Genomic DNA, 14,104 nt, shown 5'->3' with positions numbered 1-14,104 from the left:
AGTCGGAGCAGGATTTGAACGCGGGTTAAGTGGCCAACTCGCCGATTCGAAAGATGTACTCGACAGTTGGTGCTGGAATGAGAAAACCCTAATCCCGATGTGACATCCCCATTTTCACGGCCAGAAAAGACCGATTTTTGTTTATGCTTTATAAAAATCAGAGTACTTCTTTTCATAAAAATGTTGCGGAATTTGTTCCCAGAAAAATACGATAAATACGTTATCAAAACATTTTCGAAGAAACATATTTTATTCATTTTAAAACGTTTGGGATGTCATTGTTAATACAGGAACATAAGCATAAACGGAACTTACATTTATTTACACTAGTGATCTACATCTCTTTAATCTCTCAGTGTAATGTCACTTCATATCGACACCTGTGATATAAATAAACTGAGTGGGTCAGGTTGGGAAACCTGGTGAGTACATAGGGTTTTCAACCCACAATAATATAATTATTATGTTTAAACAATTAAACAATCAACCCAATTACCCATCCCCATTATCATCTTTATTCTTAAGGATCTACCCTAAGAATCAGCTATTCCTCGTTCATTTATTCCTAAGGAGTATCCTAAGGAATAGGTACGAATTCCATCGTTGTAAATGACACATCTGTTAAGCACAATCTGCTAGTTCTGTCACTAGGGCGCAACTGCCAAAATTGTGACATTCTCTATGGGGTGCATCTGCCAGAATAGTCCTTTAGGCGCATCTGTCGGGGTTATGAGGTTCTCTATTAGGCGCTTCTGCCGGTAGAGTCCTTTAGGCGCATCTGCCGGGTTTTATTGACATAATCGTTTTCGAGAGTCCACTCGCAATACATATCAATGGGTTTTTTTAGAGTACACCGGTGAACACGTCGTTTACAACACCTACAGGTTGCGAGCCTGCTAGTGTTCCACTGGATTGTCTAGAATAGTCTGTGGTTGTCATCCATACTCTGCTGAATGACGGGGCCATCATTTGGGAAAAAGGCTTCTCACATCGTCCACCTCTCACCCTCATCTCACGGTCTATTTCACCTCTCAACTCATCATCCAACTCATATTTCATCTATTACATCTACCCATGTCTTACCCCCAACATTTTCGTAGATATAAAATACATATACAGTTTAAATCATTTAAAACGTGTATAAAATCGTTCACCCAGCATAGATAGCAAGTATTCAGATAATATGCACACATAACACGTAATTTATATAAAATACTTCATATCTATGTGTAAGCTGAAAGTAACTATGCGCTCACCTGAAAGGTGGTGACTCAGCACTCGGAAAGCGCTTTGATACTCTCAAAACAATTTTCCTTCAATAAAACCTAGTATCAATACGACTAGGGTTTAGTCTAACGATAACCGCGACAAATTAATAGTTTGACTATTATTATTATTATATAAGCGTTAAATAACACACAATATAACTCATAATAATAGCTCAAATAATTATTTTAAGGACCTAAATAAATTACTATAATTATTTGAAAGCTATATTAAAAATTGCGTAAGCGTAACTCACTTAAATCGGATTTTAAAGAAAACCGGGCTTTGCTCGGAGCAGCGTTTCCGAAACCGAAAGACCCTTTTTCTCGGGACTTTGGGAGCCTCGGGGCTTCCCTTAGGTGCTAGGGATTTTTCCTAGGGTTTAGGGGTGGTTTGGAACCTTAGAGAGAGAAAGAATTTAGAGAGAGAAAGGATTTTGGTGCATGAAACTCGGCAGCCTTCGTTGCCTTTTATAGGCCGAAGTTCGGACATTACGCTGGGCGTTCAGCATGCTTACGTTAGGCGTTCTTCGGATAGGACTGTCAGGTGGTGGGTCCTCGGTGGTGCGACATGGCGAAGTCTCCGGCTGCACAAGAGCGAGGTACGCTGGGCGTACTTCATTTCGGACGCGGGGTGTAGTGCGAAGGTGGCGTGTCACTCATCCGAAGCGAGTACCAAGTCAGCGATGGAGGGTCTAGATTGTGCCACGTCATCGATCAAGCAACAAGCTTCGCAAATTCGAGTTTAAACTTTAAAAATTCGTAACTTTCGTGTACGAGCTTCGTTTTCGACGTTCTTTATATCCACACGAAGGTGGGAACGTACTCTACAACTTTTGTTTAGACTCTGTCGTCTAATTTTGATTTGATTTTAAATTTAATATTATTAACAGGCCGGGACAGGATTGGTCCGTTAAATCCTCATAACTTCTTCATCCGACGTCCGTTTTCGCCTGTCTTTTTATCGTTACGCTAAAATTAACGAGATCTTCGATTCTCATTTAGGTCGTGTCGGCTAAAAACCGCTTGATCTATTATTCGAATTTCGGGTTGTACATTGCTAATCCGAAACTTCGAAAAATCATAACTTCCTTATACGAAGTCAGATTTGGGCGTTCTTTTTATGGATGCTCTCGGTTTAACGTATTCTACGAATTTCGTTTAGATCGCTAAGGCTAAATCTTGCTCTATCGTAAATTCACTATTTACGCTTCCCGGTGCCGTGCAGGTTCCGTCGCGAAACTTCGACGGGCCATAACTTCTTTGTTATAACTCGGATTTCGACGTTCTTTATATGTACGGAAACCTTGTGACATATTCTACAACTTGGTTAAGATTATTTATTATAAATAATCTTTTGTCGAAAAGTCATTTTCGACCCCTATTATCTCTAAATTGACTAGCCCGGATCTACGGGCGTTACACCCGAGGGTTGCACCCTATTTAAAGGACTTTATGTCCTTCTCCAGCCTCCAATTCCCACAGAGAGTTCCAGAAAACCCTAATTTCATGTGAGAATTCATTGTTGAGGAGATTGGGGCTTGGAAGAGGAATTTGATGGAAGGAGCTTGAGAAATTAGAGGCTAGCATCAAGGGGATTGTATAGATCTGAGATCTACATCAGTTTGGGCACATCTCAGAGGTAAGGAGCCATTATCTTAAGCTACATCCTTTTTGGGTTCATCCTTGGTGGTTGATTTGGAGTTCTTTACCTTGTTTGAGATCTATTTCGGGTTTGGAGTTTAGATATGAGGTTGCTACTCCAGATCTAGGCTTGTGATGGTCCAAATTGTCATAAAGCTTCTGTTTAAGATTTTTTGGTAAAGCCCCCTAGTCCTTAACCCTAGACCTAGTGTGTTTTGGGCCTATATCTCCTTGGTTTCACGTAAAGTTTGCAACTTTATTTGAGGGTTAGACTGTAGAAGAGTGGATCTATGGATTGGAGCCTCTACATGGCTCGAAAATCCACTGTATGGATTGAGAACTGGAGAGACTCAGCGAGTCACATGGGTGTACTCGATGAGTTGTATGAACATGTGCATGGACTCGGCGAGTTGGAAGAACAACTCGGTGAGTCTGTTGAAGATTGCCTTGGACTCGACGAGTCTGTTCTTGGACTCGGCGAGTCTGGTCGCAAATCCCAACCTCTTTTGGTTAAAGCTTTGGATTAGTGAGTCGGTTGGCGACCCAGTGAGTTGGACAGGATGGAATTCCGAGATCTTTGAACTCGATGAGTCTTGGGGCGACTCGGAAAGTTGAGTCGTGTTATGGGAGTTTTCTGAGTATAAGAACTCGACAAGTCGACTGGTTGACTCGGCGAGTAGAGTCAACCAAGAAGGTTGACTTTGACTGAGGACTTTGACTTTGACTGAGGACTTTGACTTTGACCAAGAGTTGACCAGTTTGACTTCCAATGATATTTTGGAAATTTTGGTATTTTTGGAATTGGTTCTTTGGTAGTGTTCTGTGGTGAAGTTCGTGTCAGTGGTCGGAGCAGCTTGGTCTTATCTCTTTAGTCGGCAATTGCCAGTGAGTTATCCTCACTATATCGACAGGGTCTACGACACCAAGGTCGGCCCTTATTGGATGGAAATACGGGTATTGTTTGTTATGTTATTGCTTTGCTAGATCTGCATCTTGTTATTTAGGATGGTGTTATGTTAGTGACCTGATTAAGGTCGGTACCTGGTATATAGGGTAATGTTATGTTAGTGACCTGGTTAAGGTCGGTACTCGGTATATAGGGTAATGTTATGCTAGTGACCGGTTAGGTTGGAATTATGGTTAGGATGTTGATATGCCATGTGATCTGTTAGACTGTTTGTCTGGTTAAGGATTTTCTATGTGATTAATTATTTTATGTGCACATGGTTGTTTGATGGGGGTTGGGTTAAGGCGGGTCTTGCTTTGTGCTGTAGGCCAACATACCCATGGCGGACCAGATATTCCGAAGGCCCAACGAGCGGTCCGGATAGGCTAAAGGCCCCAAGAGGGCGGACCAGACGTGTCGAGGCTCGGAGAGTGGACCAGGCCGACTGAAGGCCCGGTGTGGGCGGACCAGTCATACTGTAGACTCAGAGAGTGGACCAGGTGGATTGAAGACTCGGTGTGGGCAGACCAATCACACTGTAGACTCAATGTACATGGCTAGACTTGGAGGGTGGACCAGGTGAACTGAAGGCCCGGTGCGGGTGGACCAGTCACACAGTAGACCTGATGTGCATGGCTGTTCTATTTGTGATATGTTATGAGTATGTTTATGTGTGGTTGGTATTTTGTTGGTAACTCACTAAGCTTTCGGGCTTACAGTTCAGTGTATTGTTTCAGGTACTTCAGGAGATCGTGGCAAGGCGAAGGCGTGATCGTACTGCTCCTCATGTTTCATGATTTATGTGATATGGTTCTGGGGATACTCTGATGTTTAAACTATTTTGAAAACAAGATGATTGAACTTAATGGTTTTTGAATGAATTAAAATGTTTTAATTTGACTCAATTTTTATGGGTGTTATATATATATATATATATATATATATATATATATATATATATATATATATATAAGGCCCCCTACACTATACAGTTTGGATAAAATACAATATAAACTAACACACCCCCTCAGTTTAAGCATGGGGTTTACAAATGTTCAAACTGTCTTGAAAATCCATAAAAAAAACTATGTAGGAAGACCCTTAGTAAATATATCTGCAAACTGATGAGCCGATGGCACATGCAAGACACAGACATGTCCAATAGCAACACGTTCCCTAACAAAATGTAAATTTATTTCCACATGCTTGGTACGTTGGTGTTGTACAGGTTTAGACGAAAATTACATGGCACTCACATTATCACAAAACACAACCGTAGCTTTACATAATGGACAAGATAACTCGAGAAGAAGATTGCGAAGCCAAGCAGCTTCAGCAACCACATTTGCCACCCCACGATACTCAGCCTCAATTAAGGATCGAGAAACAACATGTTAACGTTTGGAGGACAAGAAACAAGATTGTTTCCAAGTAAACACAAAACCCAGATGTGGACCAACGTGTATGAGGACACCCGGCCCAATCATCATCATAATAGGTGACCAAGCAATCAATGGAAGATGGTCGAAGAGAAAGACCATGAAATAAAGTACCCTGGAGATAACGAATGATACGCTTGAGAGCGGGAAGACGAGGTTCATGCAGATCATTCATGAAAAGACAAGCTTGTTGAACAACATATGCAATATTAGGACGAGTGAAGGTAAGATATTGCAAAGCACCGAAAAGGCTCCGGTAGAGAGTAGGGTCAGAGACAGAAGAGCCGTGGGGAGAGAGTTTAGATTTTGTATTAGAGGGAGTGCTACTGGGATTGCAAGAGGACATGTCTGCACGAGACAAAATTTCCTTGGCAAACGAGGTCTGAGATAAGAACAAACCCTCATTAGTACATGATACATCAATACCAAGAAAAAATGAAAGAGAACTCGAATCGGACATAGGAAATTCAAATGAGAGACGAGAGATAATACGAGAGATAAGGGTAGTGGAGGAAGCAGTGAGGATAATGCCATCAACATAGAGAAGAAGGAAGATATCACTCCTTCTCCTCGTATGGTCACAGTCACTCCTTCCACACCTACATATCTTTCTAGTGACTCACCTTCTCCAGTATCTTCTACACCCGAATCTTTCCCTAGTAACTCGTATACTACTCCTTCCTCATCTCCTAACCCCACCCCTCCTCCCCTCCTCCATTTCATCTTATGGTTACTCGCTCTCGTATTAGGTCTCTTCGACCCAAACAAATCTTTAATTTGTCAGCCACTTCATACATTTATCCTATCCCTCCCTCTACTGCTTAGGCTCTTTGTGACCCAAACTGGAAATCTGCTATGGATTCTGAGATGACTGCCCTCTAGTCAAACCACACTTGGGAGCTTGTTCCCCCTCCCCCTCATGCCAACATAGTTGGTTGTCGCTGGCTCTACCGTCATAAGTTTGACAACAAGGGTATCCTTGACCGTTATAAAGGTCGCTTAGTCGCCCATAGATTCTCTTAACTTCATGGCCTTAACTTTGATGACACCTTCGGTCCCGTTGTCAAACTTGCTACCATCCGTGTTGTTTTGAGCACATGTTGTTTAGGGTAAAGCTTCAAAGAACAGAAGTTGTTGTATGCAGTATGTATATATATATATATATATATATATATGAAATAGTTACAATAAAGCCCCCTACACTATATAAGTTGGATAAAGTACAATATAAACTAAAAATTATTTGTAAAAACATTGTAAATTTTAAATAAACAATTAAAATTTGGAACGAAATCATTTTACCACACATCCTATAGCCATAGACAGAATTGGAAACAATTCATAACATCAATTTTGATGTTCGTGTGACTATAAGGGTTTGTCCGCCTAAGGTTGTGCAGGTAAACAAACAAGTTGGAAAACTTTTCTTCATGGTTATTGTATGTGAAACTCATTTCAAGCAGTTATAATGAATTATGAATTTTGGTTGTAATTAATAACAAAATGAAATACCACATGTTATATAAAGAATGAAAACCTAGTTTTTTGGTGTATAAAATATGTGTCCGGAATGTCAGTTCTACATGTATGGTTTTGACTATAGTACTCCGGAATTGACTATGTCAATCCGAAATGTACGGGTTCAGATTTCAGATTCCAAACTATACCTACCACCGGCTTCTCCGAAATGAATAGTGTTTCTTCAGAATGCCTTATTCCGAAGATTATGGTCATTCTTTTAAATTTTTTTAAAAATTAGTTATTATTAATAAATTACTCATTTATAAGAGTAGTTTACTTACTTTTCCTAAAGTTTAAAGAGTGTTTAAACATATTTATTTTTGTTAATTAGTTTTATTTTATAAACATATACTATTACTTGTCTTGCAAGGAAAAGACGAACATAGATATAAGAATTTTCAAACACGGGACACCCTTTCAAAAAAGAAGCTTCGAGAAAGCGAGGAAGCGGGTCCACATTCTACGTGTACATTTTTTACAACGTTGCAATTTCACTTTATATTTCAAAAGACATCCCGATTACAGGTCTTTCCTGTCACTTCAATTTTCTTGCTACCCTTTTCGTTCTGTAAATTCTTTCTTTTTCTAAACCAAGTTGTCAATTCGTTTTCTTTCTGAAAACCCTAAAGGACTTTATTGAGTTTGATCTTTTCTCAAAAGATTGAGTGATTCTTGCTTTATGTATGGCATATGTCATCCATCACAATGATCCGACCGGGAGAGCTGCTCTTGTTCCGAATTATTCGTCACTCAATATCATAAACCCTAATTTCGTACATAATCATCACCCTCAACTGTTGTATCCGGTGCGATTTGCTTTGCATCCCGCTGTCGTCGCTCAGATTGAACTGGCTAGATCAATCACTCTTCAACAGGTAACTGACTTCAAAAACCCTAATTCAATGTTCTTTGCTTTGGGTTGTTCTTGGAAATGATTTAGCAAAGAAGTAATTATGTTTTTGTGAAAGTTTGGCTCTTGGTTAATCTTCGCAATTTTATTTACAGCTTATAATCGATGAGGGTCTTGTGCCTTCTCAAGAAGAGGAACAGAGGAGGAACAATGTTATTCGAAGACTTAGAGAGGTAAATGCTCGAAATCAAACTAATTTTGAGACCACATGATGCAATCTCGTAAACTTTTTGGTGTTTTTTAATCTTGGGGTCTATCTACATTTCTTGCAGATTGTGATGAAATGGATTAAGAACGTGGCTTACTTGCGCAGGCTGCCAGAAAATCATATTAGAGCTGCCTCAGCAACTATATTAACATATGGATCATACGGACTTGGTGTGAGTTTCTTTTTAATTTGTTCTTTTTTCATTTCTCATTTCATCAAGATTTGGTTGTGCCCTAATTTGTTTTCAGATTTCGTGTAGGTTCATAATGCAGAATCCGATATTGATGCTCTTTGTGTTGGCCCTTGGTTTGCCTCTTTAACAGTAAGTCGTTTGATCTGTTTCTTGATTTAATTTGTATGCAATTCATGGTTCTAAAAAGGGTAAAAGCATCATCTTGTGTTTTAATTGTGGGACAGGAGGATTTTTTCATCGTTTTACACAACATGCTTGCAAAAAGGGTAGAAGTGTCAGATATTCAATGTGTTAAAGATGCAAAGGTTCCTTTAATGAGATTCAAATTTGAAGGAATCTCAATCGATTTGCCTTATGCTCAACTTCAAGTAGAAACTGTTCCTGAGGTCAGCTTGATTTTTTTTTTTTTTTTTTTTTTTTTACTTTTCTTTAATTAATTGACTGAAATAATCACATTTTTTTTATTTAATTTGCCAGAATGTTGATATACTCAACTCGTTGTTCTTAAATGGAATTGATGAAACAAGTTGGAAGAGTTTATCTGGTGTACGTGCAAACAATAGCATCCTGCAGCTTGTTCCAAATGTCAAGGTATGAAATACATTGATCAATTAAATATGTTAATGTTATGGATATAATTATAATTAAAATGTATATATATATATATATATTTTTTTTTTATTGTAGATATTCCAGGAATTACTGCGATGTGTTAAATTATGGGCAAAGAGGAGAGGTGTATATGGTAATGTAAGGATTTCTTTTTCTACTTGTTAATTGAAATATATTGCTATTAATTTTTATAATATATACATATATTTTTTTCAATCATGCAGTTATTTGGATTTTTTGGGGGTGTACATTTGGCTGTTTTATCAGCCTTTATTTGTCAAAGAAACCCAAATGTGAGGTTATTAGCTGCTCTGGTTTCAATCTTTTTCAAGACTTTTGCTTTTTGGCCATGGCCGACACCTGTCATCCTACAAGGATCAATGCTGCCACGTCATCACCCAGAAACAAGATCTTTAATGCCTATTCAGCTTCCTAGCAGCCCACATGAGTATTGCCATTCCAATATCACAAACAGCACTTTCACAAAAATTAAAACCGAATTTCGCAGAAGCTATTGTCTTATTCAGGTACATTACATAATTATTAGACTTCAAAAAGCAAAATAATATTCATTTAAAACATTGGTGCAGGATTTATTGAAGCCACAGTTTGATTGGAGAAACCTATTTGAACCCTACCCTTATTCAAAGATTTACCACCGGTTTTTAAAAATTACCCTTTCATGTTCTAAAAAAGATGAGCTAGGGGATTGGGTAGGATGGGTGAAATCAAGGTTTCCAGGTCTTCTAGTCAAGGTAAAATTAAAAAAATACTATATATATACTTTTCTTACATTTTGCTTATATGTATGTTCTTGAATCTTGTTGTTGCAGTTGGAATTGCAGAGTTTTTGTGATCCAAACCCTAGTGAGTATTTTGATGAAAGTATACAAGATCCGAATGTTGTTTTTTATTGGGGATTAGCTGTTGATGACTTGGATCTTGATTTAGTACAAAAAGAGTTCCAAAAGAATCTTGGAAATGGGTTCAAGGGTATAACAGGAAAGATGACATTATCACTCATTCAGACTGTCTGAATTATCTACCTAACCCTAACCATTATTATGTTGGGTTTTTGAGTTAATGATGGACTTGTGCTCAAAGGGAGATACATATACAGATACATGTATAGATACAGATAAAGTGAAAGATACACAGTTTTTTTTTTTTTTTTTTTTTTTTTGATATTTTTTGTTTTGTTGTTTGAAGATTAACATAGGATTGGAGAGAGTGGGATTGTATAGTTTTTTTACAGGGTGGGTTGTATTGAACAAGAGGGTGATAGTATAGTTTTTATGGAGGATACCATTAAGTGTCCATCTTTCTCTTGTAACAATTTTTTTTGTTGTGTAATACCAATACCAAAAAAAAAAAAAAAAAAAAGTTAAGAAATGTCCAAGTGATGTGATAGTGTGTTTTCGTGGTTTGTTTAGGGACATTTTGCTATTTTGCAAAAGTAATTACAATTTGATTCGTAGTATTCTCTTTGAAGCATAAATTGTACCATCGTATAGCATTTAGTACTTTAGTAATTCCAATCTCTTAATCGTTCTGAGAATATAGGGTTTCTTAACCATTTAGAAGAGGCTTATCAGACATGTTGAATGTTGACTGAATGGTTCTGTTATGAGGTTATCAAACTGCCCGTAAGTAATCTAAATGTTTGAATTTCATGTCAAACATTTTAAAACCAATTTCAAGATTCTTTTTAAACTCCTCTTGTTTTGAATCAAGATCCAAGTAATAAGATCCTTTCAAGTACTAATCCCAAGTAATAAAATGGGGCGTGGATTTTGTAGGAGCAACACAAAATCTTCAAGAAAGAGGTAAAGCTTTACTTTTGATGTTAATCTCTTAGTTTATGAAAACAACCTTGGGATCATCCCATAAGAACAACTCTATGTTTACACACATTTAGAGCAAGGAACAATATTGGTGTATATATTTGTTCTTAGTTCTAAGAGAGCAAAACTACTTATGATAAATTAGCATTATACATATTGTTAATTTATAATAGGCTCATGACCAGTGCTTGAGCTGAGTCGGCTCAATACTAGATGCTTTAGAGTCAAGGTGTTTTTCATCGGCTTCTTGGCTTCTGTAACATCCCAAATTCCAAGCCATTTTTTTTCATTTAATATTATAACATTTGTTCCAATTACAAGTTCAAAGGTAAAAAAAAAACCATTTGATTCAAACATTTAACACAATATAGATATAAGAGTTATTAAGTGCATAAATCTCCAATGGATGTGATGCAATCAAGTTACATCCTTCCTTCGTTACCAAAAAAACCTGAAACAATTTAAACTTAAAACCGTAAACACAAATATAGTGAGTTTCCCAACATACAACATATAGCCATAATAACAATAACATACATATCAGTAACCCAAAAACCCATCTTTCTTTATGCATGGAGTAAAGAGAACTCTTGCATGCACTCTTTACTCCACCAAATGACCGTATAACATCCCAAACATCATTCAAGAGCTCAAGAGTTCTTCTAACTCAATGGAATGAGCCACAAAGGAGCAAAAACTTACTAAAATGGACCAGAACCCAACAAACTCTTAGATCTATAGAGGAAATATAAGAAAGCTTGAAACTTTAGAGTTTACCAAAGTCCAAAGGTGTTAAGAAGGCTAAAATCTTCAAGATCCATGCTTCCTTGCCCAAGCTTTCATGCATTATCACTCAAAAACCCTAAAAAACACATAGCATATTGGGCCAGAGGTACCTAACGCTCATTAAATGGCACTCCACGCTTCTTGATAAATTCTAGATTTTTCAGTTCTCAGCTTCAGCTTCAAACAATAATAACTTCTTCATTGTGAACTTGATTTCAGTGGTCATTATATGAACGCGAAGGTATGACAATCCCTACAATTTTATCAGATTATATTTGAAAAGCATACCGAACATAATTTATTAATACATGCAAAAAGTCCATAATATCACTTTTTCCCATTTTACCCCTTGGCTCCAATTCACATTTTCAGGGGCTTAAATCACTTAATTATCAATGTCTAATAAGGTCTAAACGTTATTCCCTTGAAGCCTAAGACCTTTACTTGATCAAATTACGGTCCGCTATCCTGAAATTAGGAACATCCCAAAACCGGGTGTACAATTCTCCCCTACTTAATCTGGATTTCTTCCTCGAAAACTGTTTCACTTAAAATTTTAGAGAACAACACCAACACACCCTATATGCTTCCTCTAACCACTTCATAAAATCAAAACATCTATAAAGAAAATATGAGAGACCACTTGGAACCCACTGATGCCAATAAATACCCAAATCACTTGAAAAAACTCAATTGAAATACCTAACTCATAGCGAAAGCCACTGAAACTGTGAAACTCTCAATCTACAACTACAAAGCAACTCCCTTTACATACTTCACAAGAGCGGGAACCCATTAGTCCAAAAACTTCAGAAATCATACATAACGACTGTAGATCAATCGTCTAACGTGCCCTCCCCAACTCTTTGACTAGAAGCACCACCAACCCATGTTGACTCTCAAAACATCCTGATCATGAATTACAACCAATCCCAAATTCATAAATTATGCCCACAAGACCTCGAGTACACACTTGACTTCCTGAAAAGTCATCAATACCAACCACTCCCACGAGCATAACAATGTTTAATCCAAAAATATTGCATGGCATCCAAACTCCCATATCAATTCATAAGCACAACCATCTGACAAATCATCCAAGAGACCTACAATGAATCTCATAATTGGTAACTTAAATAAAAAAAATCATTCTCACAAAAACGAACAAGGATCCTCTAAGACGAAACCCAATATGGAACTACTGATATACAACCATGACTTTCCAACAAGTCAACATTTAACAAATACTTGAACAAAACTTGCATGGTACCGAACCACCAATAGTATTTCTATACTGCCTAAATACCCAAATATGCCAAAAGACTAATGAACCAAACACATGAGTCTCCACTACATAACTGTCGGGTCCAACTCACATAAATCGTATCCATGATGGTTTATGTGACATCCCCAAAATCACGGCCAGAAAAGACCGGTTTGTTTATGCTTTGTTTAAAAATCAGAGTTACATTTTAAATGAAAGTGTTGCGGAATTTGTCCCAAAACAAAAATATGATAAAGATTTATCAAAAGCATTTCCATAGAAATTTATTTTATTAAAAGACTCGGGATATCATGTTCGTACATATCAAAAGCATAAACAGTACAATATAAGCCTTACTACATTATTTCATATCTACAGGCCTATATCCGTAATCCCTCGTCCAAAACATCACACCTATGCTCATGCGCCACTACCTGTAATACATAAAACTGAGTGGGTCAGGCTTGGGAGCCTGGTGAGCACATAGGGTTTTCAACCCACAATAAATAAGTTTATTAATTTCATCGATCAACAATAACCCGATTACCCGTTCCCGTTATCCTCACTTTACGTCCCTAAACACCTATCATAAGGGACCTAGCCTAAGGATCATCATCGGGACGGACACTACTGCTAAGGGGATTCCTCAGCAATAAATGTCCTAAAGGCAACCATGTGGGGGATGGAGTACACCGGTGAACATATCGTTCACAAACACCTACAGGTTGCGAGCCTGCTAGTGTTCCACTGGACTGTCTAGAAGAGTCCGTGGTCGTCATCCATACTCCGCTAGATGACAGAATCAACAACATCAACATCGAGGCCTCTCATCATTTTATCACACATCACCTATTGCATCTACCCATGTTTTACCCCAACATTTTCGTAGATATAAAATACATATACAGTTTAAATCATTGAAAACATGTATAACAACGTTCATCTAGCATAGATAGCAAGTATTCAGATAATATGCACACATAGCACGTAATTTATATAAAATACTTCATATCTATGTGTAAGTTGAAAGTAACTATGCACTCACTTGTTAAGGTGATGATTCCAAAATCGGGCAGCGCTTGCTTCTAACGATTCTATTTTCCTTCGACGAAACCTAGCATTATTATCGCTAAATTTTAGTCTAATATTTACCGTGACCAACTATTAGTCTTAGTATTATTATTATTATATAAGCGTTAAACAATATTTTCCAACCACTATGTACAGACAGGGGCCAGACATAAAACACCGGAGGGCAGGACCATTTTGGCATATAGCACTTCTGAAATCCAACAACCCTATGCGGCCCTTTAAACCAGATTCCCCGTACCGCGAGTAGTTAAAAAAAAATATTATAACGATACTTATATAAGTTATAATAATAGCTCAAATATTTATTATAAGTTCATAATAACAATACTAATTTTAAATATAAGCTATATTAAAATAAGGTAAGCATAACTTACTTACAA

General features: G+C 37.5%; 1 protein-coding gene across 1 annotated transcript; it reads left to right on the top strand.

The window, feature by feature from the left end:
* The first annotated feature begins 7,337 nt into the window (after positions 1-7,337).
* PAPS3 (poly(A) polymerase 3) lies at positions 7,338-10,141 on the top strand. The gene is made up of 10 exons (XM_079006756.1): positions 7,338-7,690; positions 7,821-7,898; positions 7,998-8,105; positions 8,193-8,255; positions 8,351-8,512; positions 8,604-8,717; positions 8,814-8,876; positions 8,963-9,265; positions 9,329-9,493; positions 9,572-10,141. Exons 1-10 carry the CDS (start codon positions 7,499-7,501, stop codon positions 9,773-9,775), a joined length of 1,452 nt encoding a protein of 483 aa, XP_078862882.1. The 5' UTR covers positions 7,338-7,498; the 3' UTR covers positions 9,776-10,141.
* Positions 10,142-14,104: the final 3,963 nt, after the last annotated feature.

Source organism: Lactuca serriola, chromosome 6, assembly GCF_051521515.1.
Source record: "Lactuca serriola cultivar US96UC23 chromosome 6, Lser_US96UC23_V15, whole genome shotgun sequence".
NCBI classification, from domain to species: domain Eukaryota; kingdom Viridiplantae; phylum Streptophyta; class Magnoliopsida; order Asterales; family Asteraceae; genus Lactuca; species Lactuca serriola.
This window is presented reverse-complemented; position numbering and strand designations above follow the sequence as displayed.

Coding starts and splice junctions, on each gene's coding strand:
- PAPS3 (XM_079006756.1), top strand. CDS start 7,499: ATGGCATATGTCATCCATCACAATGATCCGACCGGGAGAGCTGCTCTT. Junction 8,718..8,813: donor AGCTTGTTCCAAATGTCAAG/GTATGAAATACA, acceptor TTTTTATTGTAG/ATATTCCAGGAATTACTGCG. Junction 8,877..8,962: donor GGAGAGGTGTATATGGTAAT/GTAAGGATTTCT, acceptor TCAATCATGCAG/TTATTTGGATTTTTTGGGGG.